The sequence below is a fragment of the Rhinopithecus roxellana genome, chromosome 8 (assembly GCF_007565055.1).
Source record: "Rhinopithecus roxellana isolate Shanxi Qingling chromosome 8, ASM756505v1, whole genome shotgun sequence".
Classification (NCBI taxonomy): domain Eukaryota; kingdom Metazoa; phylum Chordata; class Mammalia; order Primates; family Cercopithecidae; genus Rhinopithecus; species Rhinopithecus roxellana.
Genome location: NC_044556.1, coordinates 10,570,705 through 10,593,130, shown reverse-complemented (window position 1 = coordinate 10,593,130; position 22,426 = coordinate 10,570,705). Strand labels below are relative to the sequence as shown.

At 46.2% G+C, this 22,426-nt stretch overlaps 2 protein-coding genes across 7 annotated transcripts in view; one reads left to right on the top strand and one right to left on the bottom strand.

Annotated features, from left to right (window-relative positions):
• The window catches only part of SAFB2 (scaffold attachment factor B2), a 36,624-nt gene extending 29,689 nt beyond the window's left edge, over nucleotides 1-6,935 (bottom strand). Inside the window, exons 1-4 of one of the 2 annotated variants that reach the window (XM_010367220.2) lie at nucleotides 6,750-6,935; nucleotides 5,543-5,630; nucleotides 293-357; nucleotides 3-206 (exon numbers count right to left, since the gene is read on the bottom strand). In XM_010367220.2, the coding sequence (XP_010365522.2) occupies nucleotides 3-206; nucleotides 293-357; nucleotides 5,543-5,630; nucleotides 6,750-6,935 (543 nt within the window). Of the gene's footprint in view, nucleotides 1-2; nucleotides 207-292; nucleotides 358-710; nucleotides 767-5,542; nucleotides 5,631-6,749 lie in introns of those variants that run through there. The other variant, XM_030936076.1, reaches the window with a different exon arrangement.
• A 323-nt stretch (nucleotides 6,936-7,258) lies between these two features.
• The window catches only part of SAFB (scaffold attachment factor B), a 46,630-nt gene continuing 31,462 nt past the window's right edge, over nucleotides 7,259-22,426 (top strand). For 4 of the 5 annotated variants that reach the window (XM_010367219.2, XM_010367217.2, XM_010367218.2 and 1 more), the window contains exons 1-2: nucleotides 7,259-7,613; nucleotides 10,606-10,690. In XM_010367219.2, coding sequence (XP_010365521.2) covers nucleotides 7,425-7,613; nucleotides 10,606-10,690 — 274 coding nt within the window. In that variant the 5' untranslated portion in view covers nucleotides 7,259-7,424. Of the gene's footprint in view, nucleotides 7,614-10,605; nucleotides 10,691-22,426 lie in introns of those variants that run through there. The other variant, XM_030936077.1, reaches the window with a different exon arrangement.

Sequence of the window (22,426 nt, the reverse complement as noted above, 5' to 3'; positions counted from 1 at the left end):
ACAGCATGCTCTGGGAGCTGAGCCGGGAGCTGTCTTAGCTGTGCAGCCACGTATTCTTTACTATCACAAAAGGAATCGAGAAGACTGTCCGCGCCATCCTCCCCAAAATCTGGAGCACTGCTATTCTCCACTTCAGTTTCATCTAGCACACTCATGTCCATCATGCCCATATTCTGCAGGTTCTCCAGACTTGCTTCCATGTCCTCCTGTAAAGAGGAAGAAGAGTTGTTAACGACCACCTGGACCAGGACAGGGAGCTGCTGCTTGTCGTCTCTACCCTGACATCACTTACCTGCCCGTCTCTGGAATCATCTTCCAGGCCGTTATCTTCTGTGCCTTCCTCCTCCATCTTCAGTCCTAATTACAGAATAATTGTTCAATCAGATTAACACTCAAGTTCTACCTCATAATTAGTTTATGCAGAATAGATTTCAATCTTATAACAGAACACATTACAAGAGAAACTAAAAGTCTTCTCTCTCCTGTCACACATAATTTTGTCTCAATTTGTTTTCTTTTTTCTTTTTTGAGATGGAGTCTCACTGTGTCGCCCAGGCTGGAGTGCAAGTGGCATGATCTCAGCTCACTGCAACCTCCGCCTCCCGGGTTCAAGCGATTCTCCTGCCTCAGCCTCCCCAGCAGCTGGGACTACAGGCGTCTACCACCAAACCCAGTTAATTTTTCTATTTTTAGTAGAGACAGGGTTTCACCATATTAGCCAGGCTGGTCTTGAACTCCTGACCTCGTGATCCACCCGCCTCGGTCTCCCAAAGTGCTGGGATTACAGGCATGAGCCACGGCGCCCGGCCTCAATTGGTGTTCTAAGTAATACATCAATAGGGAGATGAAAATCTAGGATTCCTGTTAGATTATCAGAGTAGTCTGATTTACCACAAAATATCTAAAAGTTTCCAAATATTTCAAAAACACTCCAAACCTAAGAAAAAAAATCACAAAAAAATGAACAAAGGATAAAACCAGGCATTTTCAACCAACACCAACAACAAAAATACAATACCCATCTAGTAACCGACAAATTGCAACATAAAATAACATATTGAGTTAGTGATTTGCTGGCTCTCCCTATATTCCACCCATTTCAAGTAAGTCTTCGTCATTTTTCAGCTCAAAAACTTTTTTTTCCTCCCAAGGCAAAAGGCACAGGCTGCCATAAAGTCGAGAATCATCCTGGGTTTTGTGACCACAAAATGACTATTTGATAGAATTCTGCTAGGTATTGCAAAAGGAGGCTGGAGGGGACCAAGAGTGGAAACCTTGAGAATAAACTTGAGGCTCCTTATGTGTCAAAAACCTTACTAATGTGCACACCCTTTATTCCAGGAATTTGAGTCTTAGGGTATCTGACAAGGAGTCTGAAACATAGATATCTGTCTTATTGTACCTGTTAAACACCCAAAAGGGAAACAAATTACAGCACATTTTCATTCAGATGTAGTTCACAACAGGGGGGAATGGCGGGCAATGTCTGGAGACACTGTTGGTTGTCGCGACTTGGGAGAATGCCATTAGCATCAGCAGCTAGTGACACTGGTCACGACCCTACAATGCAAAGGATACTCCCCAACCACAGAGAATTATTCGGCACAAATTGTCAAGTGCCAATACTGAGAAACCCTGTGGGACACCATCCAATGTCTCACAATGTTTAAAGAATGTATGCTTTTAAAGAATACTTAATGAAACAGAAAAAATGCCCACAGTGTGGGCACGGTGGTTCACGCCTGTAATCCCAGCATGTTGGGAGGCTAATGCAGGTGAATCGCTTGAGCCCAGGAATTAAGAGACAAGTTCAGGCAACACAGTGAGACCTCATCTCCATCAAAAATACAAAAATTAGTCAGACATGGTGTTATGCACCTGTACTCCCAACTACTGGCAAGGGTGACGTGGGTGAGTGCTCTGAGCCTGGGAGCTTGAGGCTGCCATGATCATGCCACTGCCCTCCACTCTGGGCAACAGAGTAAGACCGTGTCTCTCTCACACACACACCCATAAAGAAAAATCAAACAGAAAAAAAGATACACGTTTCTTAAAAGCCGGTGTCTATTTGTATCCATAAGAGCGTATATGCGAGGATATGTTTATAAAATCCAGGTGGATAAGGCTAAGATAATCACCAACAAGAGTTAAAATACTCAGGGGTAAAATTAGAGAGAATTTTATTTTCACATGCATACTTTTTACATTTTCCAAATTATCTAAAAGTATTACTTCCAAAAATTGTTCAAAAAAGAAAATTAAACATAAAAAACCTGCAGGGTCTACACCTTAAGAGTCTCACTCACCACTGTTATCAATAATCACTCAAGAAATGCAGTTTAATTGCATGTCTCGCAACGTGAGCTTTTTCCAGTCTATCATTTAAGACGCCTAACAACGCTAGCAGGTTTTATGATTCTGCGTTTGACACATGAGAATTTGGTTGAGCTCCAAAGCTGGCACTCTGAAACTCAGCTGTCCCACTTCCCATGACATCTAAACACAGCATATCCTTCTGAAATACGTTGTCTAAAAATGTTTGGTAATTGCACCCAATTTCTAGGCCCTAAATAGTAGCCTGCAGTGCCCACATAGAACGGAAATAGGAGAAATGCTGACCATAGAGCATCACCGAAAAGCTAATGTGGCGTAGACAGGCGACGCCCCAATCCCCAGCACCTGGCATTGGCCAACGAAAAGCTGCCGCTGTCAGGGACACAGATGTAAGAAAATCCAACTTTAATCCCACATGGCATCTAAAACTTGAATTTTTCATCCAAGTTTTATTTTTTCCAAACCCACCTACAATGTTGCCTAGGACTCCTAATTTTGGTGAAGACTCTTACTCTGATTTACAATGAGGACACTTTCCCTCAACAAGTTTGGCTGCTTCAATTCTTGCAACAAAGCAGTTACTGGTGAGTTCCCAGAATGAGTCCAACTTTGGACTCAACTGAACGCTGCTGCATAGTGCTCGAAAAGAAAAGTAACTGAGTGTCTCCTGATCTAACAGCTGTATGTAATCACAGGCTCTAACTGCAACCACAAAGTCCTAAGGCACTTGCGCTTTATCCATTAGCCAGGTGCCCTGACACCTCTAGAGAACATCAGCAGCTCAGGATGGAAGATGAGGCCTGCAGGGGCTGAGCTCCACATGAAGACCTGGGCTCTCTCTGGGCTTGGTTACTTCTCTGAAAAAGGAATGGGAAGGTATCAGAAGCCCTTCTAATCCTCACTAGAGCCGAGGCTACATGTATCATTTTTAAAGCAACAGACGAACTTTATCATCCAAGCTTTCCTGTCAAAACACTAACTCCAAGTAGTTTTGAATCGACCTAAGCTTTAATCTAGACATTCAGGCAGGTCTTCAAAGCACTCAGCTAAAGTTTAGTTTTTCTAATGATGCAAAGATCATTAGAAATGATCCCTGCTAGGCCAGGCGCGGTGGCTCATGCCTGTAATCCAAGCACTTTGGGAGGCCCAGGCGGGTGGATCACCTGAGGTCAGGAGTTTGAGACCAGCCTGGCCAACATGGTGAAACCACGTTTCTACTAAAAATACAAAAAATTTGCCAGGCGTGGCACCGGGCGCCTGTAATCCCAGCTACTGGGGAGCCTGAGGCAGGAGAATCGCTTGAACCGGGAGGTAGAGGTTGCAGTGAATCCAGACGGCACCACTGCACTCCAGCCTGGGCAACAAGAGTGAAACTCCATCGCAAAAAAAAAAAAAAAAAAAAAATTCCCTGTTAAATTCCTGCTAAAAACCAAGGATAGTTTGAGTAAGTCTTGAACTTTAGTTTTAAAATGAGCACCTACATAAAAAAACTTTTAAACTTTATTGTTAAGCAGTTTTCCCAACCATTAAAAAAAAAATTCAGATCATGCATAAGTTAACACCTAAGCAAAAGAGATAAACTGTATTTCCTGCTGTAGACCAGTCTCTCACATTCTGAATCTGCACAGGCAGTCAGGCCTTCTAGCTGAAACACAGACAGTCACAAGAACAGTAAAAACACATCCATGTTTCAAAAGTAAACTTTAACTTCAAGCTCTTATGCAACCTAACTAAAAGATTTAACCTTTCAAACCACATGCACACGTTTTAAACAGTTAATGTGTTATGAAACACATTAAGAAAACGTTGTTAAAAAAACAATGAAATTGTTAAAAATGCACAATTTCTATTTTCTAAGCACCGATCCTCCACTGCCTGAATTTAGCACTTTTCCAAGAAAACAGGCCCCCTGCACAGAAAACCTAAATTATATTATATTGTTATAATATAATATAATAAGGATAAATTATATTATCCTAATCACCATAAAACCTAACAATGAGGACAATACCAATTGGGATATTCAAAGCTTCAAAGTTTTATGGAATTCAGTGCTTCCAAAAATAACTGTTATCAGCCATAAACAGGAATGAAGTGTCAATACATGTTGCAACACAGATGAACTTGAAGCATTACGTTAAGTGAAAGCTGATACCAATGGCTGTATGTTGTACAATTCCATCTACGTGAAATATCCACAATAGGCAAATCTATGCGGACAGAACATGGATTAGTAGTTGCCAGGGGCTGGAGGGAGAAAAGTAAGGCAACTAACTTCTAATGAGGACCGGGTTTCCTTTTGGGGCGGTGAAAATCCAGAAGGAGATGGTGGCGGTGGTCACAGAGCCTTGTGTATGCACTAGGAAGCACTGAATTGCACACCTTAACCTGATAAATTTAAGGGTCTTGTGAATTAAATCTTCACATTCAAAAACCATAATAGTAAAAAAAAATAGGCTGAGTGCAAATACCCCAACAATCTATTCTGGACCCTAGCAAAGCTGAGTTCTTTTTTTTTTTTTTTTTTGATACAGAGTCTCGCTCTGTCACTGAGGCTGGAGTGCTGTGGCAGGATCTCAGCTCACTGCAAGCTCCGCCTCCCGGGTTCACGCCATTCTCCTGCCTCAGCCTCCCGAGTAGCTGGGACTACAGGTGCCGCCACCTCGCCCGGCTAGTTTTTTGTAGTTTTTAGTAGAGACGGGGTTTCACGGTGTTAGCCAGGATGGTCTCGATCTCCTGACCTCGTGATCCGCCCGTCTCGGCCTCCCAAAGTGCTGGGATTACAGGCGTGAGCCACCGCGCCCGGCCAGCTGAGTTCTATTCAGTCTCGGGTTGGTGTCCTTTTCCTTGCGTTAAGACCTCTTTTTTGAACCAGGAAGGAAGCCAAGTAGGTACATTTGGTTCCTCAGACCCGTAGAAGTAGCTTTAAGAGCTTGTCTTTCTCTAGTTGACTTTTAATCCCAATGGCAGAAGCTGAAACGTTTTTCGTATATTTTAATTGCACTTGGCACCCGTACATCTCTTTCCTCCTCCCTGTGCCCTTGACACAGCTACTTGTTAGGTGGTGATGAGCAAAGCTAACTCTTAGTGGGAGACACCGAGGACCAGAGAAGTTATCCCAGCCTAGAGGGCGGGAAGAGCACTACACACCATTTCTCTAAATTCGCTAAACACTCAAGCCCCAATCATCATACGTACAAGTAAATACCTTTAACACATCTCTTGGCTGACTTCTTGCTGCTGGCTTCTAACTCGATGCCAATTTCATCAGGATCTTGCCCCTCTTCTTTAACCGCCTATTAGGGACAGATGAGTTTTACAACATGATTAAGAGCTGCAGGGCACACACTGTTCCTTACAAGTAACAACCTCCCATGAAACAAAGGCAAACGCGTCCTTGTAGAGAGCAACTCCGGGTCAGCTATCTGGGCCGCAAGCCCAAAAGGCGGAGGAGGAATCCCGCACAGCTTGGGTCTCTCTGGGTCCAAATGACAAAGGAGAGGGAGGCTGTGAGCAGGAGCTCCAGAACTGGGGTCAAGGACCAGTTCCAAAACGGCAACTCGACACTGCCCAACCTTCGACTTTAAAGTTCTATGATGGGACAAATCAGAACAGAGAGGCTGCACTTGGCCCGGCCTCGGTGAAGGGCTGGCCACCGCTGGTGAGGAGGAACAGCAGCCACCCTGGGGAGATTCCCTCAGTGCCTGCCATCTGCCGGGTCCAGGACTAGGCACCCACAAGCTCCCTCCCTCCCTATGCTGAAGGAGTTTGTTCCAGTTGCGGAGACAGACAATCCCCAACCCCTTAATATTTTGCATTGAGCCCCTGCATTCAGCGAGGTGCGACATAAACGCAGAATGAGCTGGCAAGGAGGTGGGGCGGCGCATTAGGGAGGGCGCTCGGGAAGGTGATGTCTCAGGCACACCCGAAATGACAAGGGGCCGGCCACGAGATCTGGGGGACACGGGTGGACAGCTTCGTAAATGCCAAGGCCCTGGGGCAAGAACAAGCACCGCCCCCTTTCCTGTAAAAGCTCAGGAGTCCGCCAGACACCCATTCTCCGGAGGAGGAAACTGAGGCACAGAGAAAAAGGCACCTGCCCAAGGTCACAGAGCCAACGCTCGAAAGGGAGCCCCGAGAGGGGTCCCGGGGCCGCCCTGGTAGCCGAGAAGACCGGACGCTGAGCGCGCTTAAAGAGAAAAGGTAGAAGGAGAATAGGAAGGAAGGCACAGAGAGGGGCGGTAACGGGCCAAGGTCACACAGCCGGCCCCCTGTGTGCCCGACACCTCGAGTCGGCGTCGGCCAAGACGCGGGTCGGGCCCCGGGGCGCCCCGGGTCCGGGAGCCGCGGTGACAGGCGCTGGCGGGGGCGTGCCCGAACCTCCTGCGCCACCCCCGAGCCCCGCTCCGCCTCACCTTCTTGAGCCGCTCCATCAGGACGCTCTTGTTGCCGCCCGTGTCTAGGTTCCGCTTCTTCAGCTCCGCCCGCAGATCGATCACCCGCAGCTCGCTGAGTCGCCTCGTCCCAGTCTCCGCAACGCCCGGGCCGAGAGCAGCCGTGCCAGGGCCCGAGTCGCCCGACCCGGGCAGAGTCTCCGCCATCGTTGCGTTCCCGTCTTCGCCACCGACTCAGCCGCACACCGCCGGCAGCTGGAGTGGCTCTGAACACAAAATGGCGCCGCCTAAGAGGAAAACGCACTCGTTTCCTCCCGCCCCGCTTTGCGGCCGCGCACGCGCACGCGCACCGCCTCACAAGCGTACTTAGCAGCAAGGACGCTCGCGCGTCGACCAACCGCGCGTTCACCGGCACCAGGCGCAGGCGCCGAATCTGCAGCTCGCATGCGTCCCGGCAGTTCCCGGCGGGAGGCTGGCGAGACGCAACGCGACTGCGCACATCCCCGCGTTGTTCTCACTGCGCATGTGTAGTTGCAACCGGGATAGTCGAGCCTGCGCTTGGTGCGCCTGCGCAGAAGCGAGGCGCGCCGGGGCGACTGGAGCGGTTCCCTCGCAGGCGGCGCCATTTTGTGCTAGGAGCCTGATAAAACCGGCCCGGTTCTGTGGAAAGTGGGCGGCGGAGCCAGGGTCCCTGGAATGGCGGAGACTCTGTCAGGCCTAGGAGATTCTGGAGCGGCGGGCGCGGCGGCTCTGAGCTCCGCCTCGTCAGAGACCGGAACGCGGCGCCTCAGCGACCTGCGAGTGATCGATCTGCGGGCGGAGCTGAGGAAACGGAATGTGGACTCGAGCGGCAACAAGAGCGTTTTGATGGAGCGGCTGAAGAAGGTGGATTTGGGGCCCCGAGGGGGGGCACAGGGTGGGTCTGGGATCCTCTTGGCCGCGACGGTGGCTCGCGGGCCCTGGCGTCCGCCCCCGGCCCCGTTCGCGGCCTCCCCGGACCTGGTGTTATCGCGTCCCCCGGCTCTTCCCAGGTCCCGGCGAGAGTTCCTTGGCCGGCTGGGCCTGGGTTCAAATAGTAACGCCGCATTGGGGCCGGGAGAACCAGAAAAACGGCGCGCGTGCAGGAGAAGCGGTGACGGGTGACATCGTCCCCCGAGGGGAGGGTTCTCCCCTCGTCTCGTCCCCACCTCCGTACCTGGAGGGGAGACCCTGAAACCCTCACTTCCTAGGCGAGGGGAAGGGACTCGGCCAAGGTCACCCGGCCGAGGACGGGCGGCGTCGGGATTTGAACCCAGGCCGTGGGATTCCTGGGCCTGCTGCTTGGTTTCCCCACGGAAGAGATTTTGTGACCCACGGGGGACCGACCAGCCTGAATCGGGGCAGATTTTCAGAGGAGACACCCGTAGGACATACTCAAAGGGAAAAACTGAGAAAGCGACCGCAACCCCGTTTTCCCGGTCTGCCGGGACTCGCCCGGTGAAGTAACAGAGCAGGAAGGAAGAGTGGGATTGGCGGTAGCGACCCGAAATGGGAAAGGAGGGGGGGACCTGGGGTGGACTTGAAACCAGCCTCAGAACTGCCCGGGAGGCGGGCAGAGCTTTCCCCTGGTCCATCAGTCTCTCTGGACTCGGGAACCCTGCCAGCTCTCCGTGGCCTGATCTTGGACATAGAAGACCTTGAACCCCTTCTGAGTCTTTTTTTTTTCCCCCTCTTTGTAAGAAGAAAAAAAGCAATAGGACTTTGGTTTGGGGATTAAATAAGGTTGCGTGGAGCAGGCTTGGCGTGCTGCCTGGCGCATGTAAACACTTGGGTGTGTGGTTGCCATCACGATTCCCTTCTCCCTGTGCCACCACGAGTCCTCATTGGCAGATCGGGGGCTCTAACGCCTACCTTGGGGGATTCAAAGGGATCCCTTGGAAAAGCAGAGAGTCAAGTAAAGGTTAGCCGCCTGCGGTTTCCTTATTCCTGTCCGTTTCTTTCTCTGCATTTCTTCCACCTGGCTACTCTGGGACCTCTCCCCTGTAGTCGCTCCGCCTGGCCGCCCACCCTCCCAGGCCCTGCAGGCGGCAGGGCTGGTGACGACATTCCACCATCCTGGCTCCGGAACTACCGAGATCGCAGGGCTTTATTATTAATTGGTGATGAGAAGTAGAGATTTTTTTTTTTTTTTTCCTGATGAGAACCCCTGAGCTCGAGTGGATAGTTGTCTTGGCCAGAGTCACATGGGCCTTTTAAAAGCTCAAACTTGTGTTTCTTTTCACTATGGATTCTCTCTTTACTCAGACAAGGCAGGAAGTTCATTGATCTACATATTTACCCAGAGAAAACGCAGACAGTGGAGATTGGCGGCTGGTCAGGTGTGGTGCCCCTGCCACCAGGGTCTCCCATCAGCTAAGCCGAATTAAGAGGCTTTATCCTTTTTTTCTCCCCGGACGGTCCATAAGCCTGAAAAGCTGCTGTGATGGCCCTGAACCTTCCTGTCAAGCTGGTGACTGAGACTTCCCGTCACTCACTGTCATCTCTGAGAGCACAGATTTGTTCCTTCTTCCTTCTCCTCCTTTTCGTTTTCTTCAAGATGTGGTCCCAAAATACGAATACCAACAGCCCATATCCCTCTCTGCTACTCACCCAAGCCAGTCTGGAGTTTTCTGATCTCGTTCTCTTCCCGTTTCTGTCATCCTGTTGTTGTCCCTTTCTGGGTTTATTTTTTCCAGAAAGGACAAAAGAGCAAAAGGGGGAAACGAAACACCTGCCTAGGGCATTGCTTCTCTTTTCCTGGTGGTGTTTCAGAATTGCCTGTCCCCGGGAAAAGGATGAGGGACTTGGTGATTGTACTTTTCCTTGATCCCAGGAAAGAACTTCAGTCCCTTTTCTGGCTTCTGAGAGGAGAGATTTTTGTTGCTGCTGGTCAAGATGAGTTGTGGAACCCCCAGGCCCTATCTCAATTCAGACTTACCCACCTGGGAAACTTTGAGGGTTCCAAACCTCTGCAAATAAAACAGTACGTGAAATGATGTGAACAAAACTTGTGCTCATGGGACAGGAGAGTAAAGACTGGAAAAGTTATCAGTAAAACTTAACCTGAAGCTAAGTTTCTAGGGATATCATCATGATTGACAGGTTCTGTACTGATGGCTTAGTTGATGCCAGGCACTGTGCTGAGGATGGGCATTGTTGAAGTGAATGACAGAGTCCTGGGGTGGGAGGCTGGGCGTGCCAAGAAATTGTTAATATCTGATGAGGCGCAGTCATGTTGTGGTTGAGAATGAGGTATTGGAGTCAGTCGTGAATGTACATGACGGGGATCGGATGAGGTCATGCATGTCGTGACTGGTCTCGTGTGTAACACGCAGTAGGATCCCAACCAGTGAGCGTTAGTATTCCATCCACACAGTACTGAGTACAGGCACGGTGTGGAGGCAGTCCCTGGAGGGTTAAAGAGTATTTTGTGAGTAAAGTCAGAAGAAATTGGAGAGTGTGCCTTTCCCTTTTTGAGTTCTTCTGGGCTTAGGAAGAAGATGAACCAGATAAGCCTACTGTTTGTTGAGTGCTTCCTTTTCATGGCTAATAGAATCCTCACAACAGCCTTCTAGGGTAAGTACTATATTATTATTAGCCGCATGTTCCGGAGGAAGAAGCAAAAACTGAGCACCTAAGTAAACCCGCCTGGGACCACCCAGCTAAGAACTGGTGGCGTCAGTCGGTCTCCAGTGTAGAGCAAGATAACAGATGAGTGGATGGGCCACAGGCCCTGGGCGGTGAGGGCGGCAGCAGCTTTTTGATCTTAAAAATACAGTTTCCTTGTCACCTGAAGGCTCTCTGAAAGCAGTGTGTGTGCTGGCTTTTTGGATCAACTTTACTTTTCCCTTCTTTTTAGGCAATTGAAGATGAAGGTGGTAATCCTGACGAAATTGAAATTACCTCCGAAGGAAACAAGAAAACATCAAAGAGGTCCAGCAAAGGTATGGAGGATTTCATAAGCAAGCTTCATGTTAAGTGCTTTCTTCAAAACAAATTCATTGCTAATGTGCCTCGTTTACTTGTCTGTGAACCTTGTGAACCACTCTGAACTGGGAGCCTTCAGCGAAGCTTTGCATTTTCTTTAAAGATCTCTACTGTGTTTTGTTTCCTTGGTATCTGGGAATTCTAACAGGATGGAAGGAGTATTTGCCCCTTATTCATTTTCCTCTGTAGATTGTCAGCAGTCTTTAAGTAAGGAGTCTTTCAGGAGTCAGTCACAGTGGCGTGTGCCTGTAATCCCAGGCGACTCAGGGCTGTGGTAGGAGGATCACATGAGCCTGAGAGTTCAAGACCAGCCTGGGCAACATAGCAAAACCCAGCTCTACAAAAAAAACTTTTAAAGGCCAGGTGTGGTGGCATGCATCTGTGGTCCCAGCTGCTTGGGAGGCTGAGCCGGGAGGATTACTTGACCCCAGGAGGTTGAGATCAACTTGGGCAACACAGGGAGACCCCCATCTCCACCAAAAAGAAATTAACCAGGCATGATGGCATGCACCTGTGGTCCCAGCTACTTGGGAGTTTCAGGAGGGGGATCACTTGAGCCCAGGAGCTCAAGCCTGCAGCAACCTATGATTGCACCACTGCACTCCAGCCTGGGTGACAGAGCAAGACCCAGTCTCTTTAAAAAAAAAAAAAAAAAAAAAAAAAAAAAATGCTGGGCACAGTGGCTCACACCTGTAATCCCAACACTTTGGGAACCCAAGGCAGGAGAATAGTTTCAATCTAGGAGTTTGAGACCAGCCTGGCCTGCCTCTATCCACCACCAAAAAAAAAGTAACTAGGCATCGAGGCACGCCTGTTTTTCCCAGCTACTTGGGAGGCTGAGGCGGGAGGATCATTTGAAGCCAGGAGTTCAAGGCTGCACTGAGCTATCATGGCACCACTGAACTCGAACCTGGAGTCCACAAAGTAGGACTGCCTGAGCCTCCTATTGCTTGGACTTGTAGAAAATAACATCCCTTTTAAATATCACTTGGCCAAAACAGAACTGTCACTTTAACATTTCTTTTAAAAACTGCTTATACAGGGCCGGTCGCGGTGGCTCAAGCCTGTAATCCCAGCACTTTGGGAGGCCGAGACGGGCGGATCACGAGGTCAGGAGATCGAGACCATCCTGGCTAACACAGTGAAACCCCGTCTCTACTAAAAAATACAAAAAACTAGCCGGGCGAGGTGGCGGGCGCTTGTAGTCCCAGCTACTCGGGAGGCTGAGGCAGGAGAATGGCTTAAACCCGGGAGGCGGAGCTTGCAGTGAGCCAAGATCCAGCCACTGCACTCCAGCCCGGGCGACAGAGCGAGACTCCATCTCAAAAAAAAAAAAAAAAAACCTGTTTATACAGTAAAAGTCACATTCCACATGACATGACTCTCACCGTCTTACCCAGATCTCTCTCGCCCATCCCCCACACCCTGTGCTTTTTTTTTTTTTTTTTTTTTTTGAGACGGAGTCTCGCTCTGCCGCCCAGGCTGGAGTGCTGTGGCCAGATCTCAGCTCACTGCAAGCTCCGCCTCCCGGGTTTACGCCATTCTCCTGCCTCAGCCTCCCGAGTTGTTGGGACTACAGGCGCCCACCACCTCGCCCGGCTAATTTTTTGTATTTTTTTTAGTAGAGACGGGGTTTCACCGTATTAGCCAGGATGGTCTCGATCTCCTGACGTCTTGATCCGCCCGTCTCGGCCTCCCAAAGTGCTGGGATTACAGGCTTGAGCCACCGCGCCCGGCCACCCTGTGCTTTCAATAGGCCCCAAACAAATGATTTACTCTCCTGGTTCTCTGTGACGTCGCTCTGCCCACCCTTCCCCATCTGTCTGCCTTAGAGACCTAGTTCCTCAAAAGACAACTGATCCATCCCACCAATAGCAACTTGTCTCCTTGGATCCTCTGTCTTCCCGTGGCATAGTTCCTTATACCTTGGTTTAATATTTATGTCATCTTGCCTTCTGTCAAGACCAGATTGTTGAGGACTAGGGCTGTATCTTGTTTATGTTTCTTTCCCCTTCAATGGTTTAACTTGGTAACACTCAATTAATGGCTTAAGAATCAGCAAAGGCAGGGCGCCATGGCTCACGCCTGTACTCCCAGCACTTTGGGAGGCTGAGGCGGGCTGATCACCTGATCTCCAATCAGGAATTGGAGACCAGCCTGGCCAACATGATGAAACCTCATCTCTACTAAAAATATAAAAATTAGCCAGGCATGGTGGCGGGCACCTGTAATCCCAGCTACTCAGGAGGCTGAGGCAGAATTGCTTGAACCCAGGAGGTGGAGGTTGCAGTGAGCCCAGATCATGCCACTGCACTCCAGCCTGGGTGACGGCAAGACTCCATCCCCACAAAAGAAAGAATCAGCTGAAGCTGGGCTTGTGGACCGAATGTTCTCTTGGTTCATGTAGTTTTCCCTATCTGAAATGCTTGTGACCAGAAGGGTTTCGTTTTTTGGATTTTGTGCAGTATTTTCATACGCATAATGAGATAATCTTGGGATTGGGACCCAAATCTAAACAAGAAATTTGTTTCTTCTATACTGGAAGATAATTTTATACCATATTTTTTATAATTTTGTGCATGAAACAAAGCTTTCGCTAACGTTTTGACTGCAACCCACCACACATCAGGTGTGGAATTTGCTATTTGTGGTGATATGTCAGTGCTCGGAAGATTTCAGAGCTTCAGATAGGGATGCCCAACCTGTAATTGAAGGCCTGGTTCTTGGGGCCCAAAACTAAATGGGATCATAACTAATACTTGGTGGTGAAGTATTGGGTTTAAATATCTGAGAGGCGGGCCCCAGTGTCAGCCACAGTGTTTGGGGTAAGCGCTGGGAGAACAGCAGAACGAAGTCACTTTGGTGGCTCATGATATATTGCATGTTTTTGCCTTTATTCAAGTAAACTTCTGCCAAGGGAAAGAGTCCTGGAAAATCAATGGGGAAAGAAATCGTAATAGGAAAAAATAGAGCCTGTGGATCTCTGTTGTTTTCCTTTTTCTTCTGATAAACGCAAGTACTTGTGCTACAGGCTTTTGTTGCTCTTTTTGTTTTCTTTTTGAGATGGGCTCTCACTCTGTCCCTCAGATGGAGTGTAGTGGTGCAGTCATGGCTCACTGCAGCCTTTAACTCCTGGGCTCAAGCAGTGCTTTCACCTCAGTCCCCTAAAACGCTTAGATTTCAGGTGTGAGCCACTGTGCCCAGCAAGTTTTAAAATACCTGCATGGGAGTAAAAAGCAGAAGTTTCTTCACAGTCAGGGAACAGCCCACTACTAAAAATTAGGCAAACTTCTCCAGACTTTGTGTGTATGTATAATGTTTAAAAGTAAACTTAGGTCTGGGTTACAGAGCAAGACCCTGTGTCTAGAAAAACAAAAAATTGAAAGTCAGTGAGCCGGGCATGGTGGCACACACCTGTAGTCCTAGCTGCTAGGGAGGCCAAGGTGGGAGGATTGCTTAAGCCCAAGAGGTCAAGGCTGCAGTGAGCTGTGAGTGTGCTTCTACACTCCAGCTTGGGCACAGAGTGAGAAAGGAAAAAAGTAAAGATACGGGTATATACACACACCTGTATGCATGTATTTTTCTCATTGAAAACCCCTGATCTTGCTGTACAAAATTTCATTGTTTTGTAACAGGCTAATAATCTTCTGTATGAGTAAATATACCACAATTTAGCCCATCAGTCTTTTTGTTACTAGACGTTTGGAGATCTTTGTTTCCAGTTAGCACTCGGTACTTCCAAAGTTCAGTGTTTGCACAAACCAGAGATAAATGCCTTTGTGTGGTCAAAGTAATATAATTTTTGATAACTCAGTGAAAGGAAAATTCTAGAGTCCAAGGATATGGCCTTTTATTTTCACATAGCTAGTTTACAAATAGCTGTCCCAGCCAAGCTCAGTGGCTCACGCCTGTAATCCCAGCACTTTGGGAGGCTGAGGTGGGCGGATCAAAAGATCAGCCTGGCCAACATGGTGAAACCCCGTCTCTACTAAAAATACAGAAATTCGCCAGATGTGGTGGTGGGCGCTTATAATCCCAGCTACTCAGGTGGCTAAGGCAAGAGGATAACTTGAACTATCCTTTGGGAGGCTGAGGTTGCATTGAGCCAAGATAGTGCCACTGTGCTCCAGCCTGGGCGACAGAGTGAGGCTGTCTCAAAAAAAAAAAAAAAAAAAAAAACCAAAAACAAAAAGCTGTCCCAACAGGTTGTACCCTCCCAACAGTGGATGAGAGTGCCTATTTCACTCAACTCAACATCAAACTTACCTTGTTTGCCTGTTAAATAGAAGAAAAGTATTTCATTGTATTTATCTGCATTTTTCTGCAGGTGAGACTTTCATTTGCATTTCTTCGCAGATTATACTGCTTCTGATAATTGGACATTTGTGTTGTCTGAACGGCCTTTTCATGCCCTTTGCCGATTTCTGTGCTGGGTTGTTTGTCTTATTGAGTTAAAAGGACTCTATATAAAATGTTCCTATTGTTTTAATCTGTCATTTGATTCGACTTGTGGTATTTTGATCACTAGGCTTCTAGATTTTATGTTGTGCTTTAAAAGGACTTCTTTGCTTTTAAATTATAAAAAATAGGACTCCAAGGCCAGGTGCGGTGGCTCATGCCTGTCATTCCAGCACTTTGGGAGGCCAAGGCGGGTGGGTCACCTGAGGTCAGGAGTTCAACACCAGCCTGGTCAACATGGTGAAACCCCATCTCTACTAAAAATTAAAAAGTTGTCTGAGTGTGGTGGCCGGTGCCTGTAATCCTAGCTACTTGGGAGGCTGAGGCAGGACAATCGCTTGAATCCAGGAGGCGGAGGTTGCAGTGAGTCGCGATCACGCTGTTGCACTCCAGCCTGGGCAACGAGTGTGAAACTCCGTCTAAAATATATGTATATGTTACACTATGTTATATATAGAGAGAATAAGATTTATGGTTTTATATTTACATTTTACATTTGGAGGTTTAATTCATTTAGAATGTATTTTGCATGTGATGTGAGGTAGTAGGGATCAAAATATGAAACATTTAGCCTGGGTGCAGTGTCTTACACCTGTCATCCCACCACTTTGGGAGGCTGAGGTGGGCAGATCACCTGAGGTCAGGAGTTCAAGACCAGCCTGGCCAACATGGTGAAACCCCGTCTCTACTAAAAATACAAAAATTAGCTGGGCATGGTGGCGGTAATCCCAGTAATCCCAGTTACTGGGAGACTGAGGCAGGAGAATCACTTGAGCCTGGGAGGCCGAGGTTGCAGTGAGTGGAGATCTTGCCAGTTTACTCCAGCCTGGGCAACAGTGCAAGACTCTGTCTCAAAAAAAAAAGAAAAGAAACATTTGTCATCAGAAAGATAACTTCTGCCCCTCCCATTGCATATCCCCTCCCCACCTCTGCAAAAATAAAAGTCGCTGTTGTGATTACTTTCACTATTAGTTTATCCGTTCTAGAACTTCATGTAAAATGGAGCCATGCAATACTAGTTCTTTTGTGTCTCATTTATTTTGTTTTGCTGCTTGTAATCAGTTTTATCCTAGAAATTTACAGTACATTTTGATATCTAATAGGGCAGGTCTATAAGTTTTCTTAATTATATTCAACTACGATAAACGTATCAGTAGGTTTTATCAAGATTTTAACTGAAAATAGAGTGACCGCTGTAATGTATGAATTCAGAATGCTTTAAAATTACAGAAAGCATATCTCAAGTAATCTCAGTACTCCTCTACAACTGATGTGTTTAGCAGACTTGAAATAATTATTAGGGGCTGTGCGAGATGGCTGTCGTCTGAACAGTTTGGGACGCCGAGGCGGAAGGATCACTTAAGCCCAGGAGTTGGAGAGCAGCCTGGGTGACATAGTGAGACCCCATCTCTCCAGAAAATTAGAAAAATTAGTCAGGTGTGATGGCGTGCACCTGTAGTCCCAGCTACTCATGAGACTGAGGTTGGAGGATCGCTTGAGTCCAGGAATTTGAGGTTGCAGTGAACCATGATTGGGCTGTGATTGCTCTCCAACCTTGGTAACAGGACAAGACCCTGTCTCGAAAAAATAAAATAATTACCAGGAAACTAAATTTATTTGTAGTGACGTTATCACAAAGTACAAATTAATAGGATGTTTTATGGTGTTTGAGAATGTTTTGTAACTGGAGATGCAAAGTTGGCCTGTTTGCTTGGTTAAGTGTTACCCAGTCCTGTGCTGCTGGCTTGTTTTATTTCGTTTTTGTTCATTCTGGCAATTTCACACTTAATTAAGTTGCAAGAATAATGCAAGGACTTCCCGTAAACCCTTTACCGAGAGTCCCCAAATGTTGCCATCTGACCACATTTGCTTTATCCTTTTCTCTCCCTGTATGTATAGTTTTACTATGCCGCTTGGCAAGTTGCAAGGCGCATATGCCCCTTCTGCGGTAAAACCAAGGATATTACCTAACTGTAGATGTCCAGATCAAGAAATTAGCATTGATGCAATACTGCCATCTCATCTTAGTCCTCATTTAGATTCAGTAGTTTGTTCCGATAGCGTTCTCTGTAACTCAGACAAAAAATGTCCAGAGTCACGCATTTGCATCGAGTCATCATGTTCCCTTAGTTTTCTTTAATCTTGAACACTTACACTTATTTTGTAGCTTGTTTTTCTATTTGAATTGTTTTGGGTTCTCCCTGCCCCATAATAAGGATCAAGTTATATGCTTGTCAGAAATACACCAGACATGTTGTATTACTGTTTTTTGTTTTGTTTTGTTTTGAAACCGGGTCTTGCCCTGTTGCCCAGGTTGGAGTGCAGTAGTGCAGTCGTAGGTCACTGCAACCCTGAATTTCTGTACTCAAGCGGTCCTCCCACCTTGGCCTCCCAAAGAGCTGGGATTACAGACATGAGCCACCACGCCCAGCCTATATTGTCATCAGAGTGTGCTATCCAGAGGCACATGCTGTTAGTTTGAGCCATTACTGGCCATGTTAACTGACTTTTAATGCTATTGGCCAGGTTTCTCCACTGGAAAGTTACTGTCTTCCTTTTCATAGTTACATTTGTGGGGAAGATACTTTGAGACTGTGTAAATATCGTGCTCATTCTCCATTAGTTTCAGCAACTGCCAATTCCTCTCCATTCATTTATTCTGGTGGTTGCCAAATGGTGATTTTTTAATTTTGTTATTGTTTGTTTATTACTTGGTTTATTGCCATAAGGAATAGCTTGCCCTCCTCCCTCATTTATCTGTGTGAACTTAGATTATTTTATTCCATAGGTTGAAAGCCTTTATGTTTATTTACTACAATGTGCAAAACATTCCATTGGAAGCCCTGTCCAGCAGGCTTCCCTGTCATTTCCACATGTCCATGTCATTCTTTGGACAGTTTTTTACCTTCTGGAATGGGAGGGTACTTGAGTCTCATCTTATGCTTTTCCTGCCCTATCCCTGGGATCAGCCATTTCTTCCAAGGGCCCTGGGCCCTTTTGAGGAGTGCTATTAGAAATCAGCGTCTTGGAACTTGGATGTACTTTTGCTGCTAGGATGTCAGCTCCTGGGCCAGTGCTTGGTTTGTGAGATCTACCAGGCTGACTGTACCTCATGAAATTAAGTACCATTAAATCAATCCGAAGCAAGCCAAAGACAACTTAAGAAAGGTGACAGGCCGGGCGCGGTGGCTCAAGCCTGTAATCCCAGCACTTTGGGAGGCCGAGACGGGCGGATCACGAGGTCAGGAGATCGAGACCATCCTGGCTAACACGGTGAAACCCCGTCTCTACTAAAAAAATACAAAAAATTAGCCGGGCGAGATGGCGGGCACCTGTAGTCCCAGCTACTCGGGAGGCTGAGGCGAGAGAATGGCGTAAACCCGGGAGGCGGAGCTTGCAGTGAGCTGAGATCCGGCCACTGCACTCCAGCCCGGGCGACAGAGCAAGACTCCGTCTCAAAAAAAAAAAAAAAAAAAAAAAAAAGAAAGGTGACAAAGCCCTCATGAACAGTTTGCCAAACTTGCTAGCTGGTTACGATTGATCACTTGATTCTCCAGGATTTTTGAGGTGACAGTTATATCATCAGTGAATCAAAGAATTAAGCATGTTGCTAGATTGACATTGAAATGTACATAACATACTTAAATAGTAAATAAAACTAACAGAAATTTTTCAAGTCCTGCGAAATGACTAATTTGAGAAAATTTTCCTAGATATGATGACTTTTTATCAGAAAATTGTCAATTTTCTCCAGAGTAACCTAAAAGGAAATTTTATAATGTGTTCTGTAATAGTCTAAAAAGAAAATGCACAAGAAAAACTAAAATTCTGGGGGGAAAATACAGGGATTTCCTCTAATTCTGATGATAGGATATTGCGAACAATACAAAGTTTGAGGGTTTGTTCATTTGGTGGTGGGGGAAAGCTCTAATCTTATCTCTTCTTGTGTAAAATAGAAATTCCAGCTAGTTTAGTACTTTTTATAATATAGTAATAAGGAAGACCTGAAGTAAGAATAAAACTGAGAAACAACAAAGAAAGAGAAATTTCGCTACATAAAAGTTAAAAGCCTTTGTTAAGAAAAGATATCCATAAGGTATGCAACAGTCTGGGAAAAAAATATTATAGCACAGAATAAAGAAGAGACTAATAATCCAGAAAGCATTGAATATTCTGACAAATCAGTAAGGAAAACAGGCAACCCAGTCAACAAGGAGCAGAGACTATAAACAAGCAATTCACAGGTAAATGAAAAAGCAGACGTTGCCTAGAGACCAAAAGATTCCATTGCTGGTAATTGGAGAAAAGCAAATTTTGAAATGACATAAGATTTTTGCCTATCAAATTGGTAAAAATGTACACAGTTCCACCAGGTGCGGTGGCCCACACCTGTAATCCCAGCACTTTGGGAGGCTGAGGTGGGCGGGTCACTTGAGGTAAAGTGAGACCAACCTGGCCAACATGGAGAAACCTTGTCTCTACAAATAAAATTAGCTGGGCGTGGTGGCGCGTCCCTGTAATCCCAGCTACTTGGGAGGCTGAGGCAGGAGAATCGCTTGAACCCGGGAGGCGGAGGTTCCGGTGAGCCGAGATTACACCACTGCACTCCAGCCTGGGCAACAAGAGCGAAAACTCCATCTCAAAAAATTTTCTTTTACACAGTTCCTATTCTCCCACATTGACAAGGGTATTGGGGAAGGTGTAGGTGTTGGAGACAATAAATTTGCTAAAGCCTTTTTGAGAAGGCAGCTAACATGGGGAACTGCCATAGCATGGAGTCAAAGATGGAGGTGGATCAATATTCAGTACATAAAAATGTCCATGGCCTGTTAGTAGTTTCTGTAACTTCCTGTCATTGCTCACTAACAATAAGATTTCATCTCATCACAAGCTTATTTCCATGTGTATTTTATAATGTATGTAGACTCAAGACAATGTCCTGAAGCACCACCAACCTGGGAACGTTGGTAACCTCTTACGAGGAAAATGGGGAAAAGGGAAGGTATGAATAGCTTTATACTTCCTGTACTTAGGAGGATGAATCTTCTGTTACTGCAGTAAAGTTTAATGGGTATATTTGCATAATTAGGGAAGTGTGTTTGTGTAATCAAATCAAAAAGTAATGAACCACCCACATGTGGCCCTGGGTACTATGGGAGCGTCTGCAGAAGTCCAGGGCAGCAGAGTCAGCAGTGAGGTAAGACAGTCTCTGAGGCAGAAGCTTAACAGAAGGGAAGAGATGGAATCCCAGGCAGGGAGCTACAAGCAGGCAATAGAGGCGACGACGGTCATGCCTGTAGCTGAGACTACAAACTAGGGCGAAGAGCTGAGGCAGAAGGATTCGAGGGGCTCAATGGCTCTTTAGTTTTTGCTAGAGAGTTACACTTTTCCTATTTGCATTCACTTTTTTAGACATGTTGTTTTTCTTCTCTGGAGAATAGTGTCTTTCCTCAAGTAGTGATGATTAATAAACATTCCAGTCAGGGATGTGCTTTATACATTGAAGATTAAACATTTTGAAAATTGCATGTTCTCTAGATGTTTCCAGTCACTTTTTACCTTCTTCTCCTAAGAAGGATGTGGCTGCAGTGTACCTGTACATACTGCTTGGGAGAAAAGTGGTCATAGAAGTAGAAAACCCGATTCTGTTTGATGAAAATCTAGTACCCCTCCTGAGGAAGAGAGAAACACCGTATGAAGGGCAGCAAGTTTCTGATAAGTTACGTAGATTTTTCCTAGTATCTGGAATAGAGTTGGACAGAAACCAATGTATGTATCATAGAATTGTATCAACTTTATCAAATATAATCATTCTGTGGTAGTGCTCTGGTATCTGTTCCCAGCATGTTTACAGAGACCACTGGGTTGAGTTCCAACTGTTTTTTATACCTTGAGGCATGTTTTGCCAAAGAAATAATGGTATAAAATGGGGATGGATTTCCCAGCCAGCTGACCAAAACATCGTGTATTGAATTCTGTTACTAGTTTGATAGTCCCCTATCTTTGTAAATAAGGTAATTCTAAAAATATGAATGGAATTAGAATATTTTAAACCTCAATTACAATACAAATAATTAGGTTTGGAATTTTTGTCTTTGACTTTTCTTTTTTCTCCCCCCAGTATGTTACATATTTATCCAGTTACAAGAATAGTTTCTAGTATAGACAAATTATTGTTTTGTTCACTTTTTTTTTTTTCTTTGAGACAAGGTCTGACTCTGTCACCCAGGCTGGAGTGCAGTGGCACAATCTCAGCTCACCGCAACCTCCGCCTCCTCGGTTCAAATGATTTTCCTGTCTCAGTCTCCCAAGTAGCCAGGCAGCGGCTGCAGTGAACCAAGACATACCACTGCACTCCAGCCTTGGTGATGGAGTCAGACCCTGTCTCAAAAAAAACAAGAAAAAAGAAAATAAAACGAAAAGAGACTCTTCTTCACGTTGGGAAGGAGGCCTGGCAGGAAGTAGTTTTCCCAGGGCTGTGTGGCTGATCGACTATTCTCCCACGTTCTTCAAAAAGCTGAGCGCTGCCTTCCATAAGGATGCTAGGAAGCTATGCTGGCAGTAGCTCTAAAACACGAAACGATGCTACATTATGCCTTGCCTTTGAGATGTGGTCTTCCAGAGCCTATTTCATGGATTTCATCCATGTGATTTTATTCTTCACATGGAAGATAGTCAAAGAGTTTAATTTGAACTCCCCTATTCTTGACACCAGAAATTTCATTTTTGCCATGCCTAAGGACTTCCATTTTTGCTTCAGTTCTGTTATTTCTAGTATCATCGTTTACATTTTTGTGTTCTCATTTTATCATTTGTATGAAAAAGCAAATGACCATATTAATACTGCTGTTTGGATGAAGGTGCCAGCATGCCTGCCCTTGTGAACTGTTGCAAATGTTATAAATCATCGATTAGTAAGAAAAATTGGGAGGTTGCACAAGGGCAGTTGCGGGAAATGACTTCCCTGTTTTTAGCATTGTTGGCTGACAGGAGAAATAGGAACCTAAGAAGGTATGCAGCCTCTTGATGTTTTTCACGTTTTTTTAAATTACTAAACTCTTTTTGTTTTATTTATTTTGAGATGGAGTCTCTCTCTGTCACCCACACCGGAATGCAGTGGTACAATCTCATCTCACTGCAACCTCTGCCTCCTGGGTTCAAGTGATTCTCCTGCCTCAACCCCCTGAGTAGCTGGGATTACAGGCACCTGCCGCCATGTCCTTCTAATTTTTATA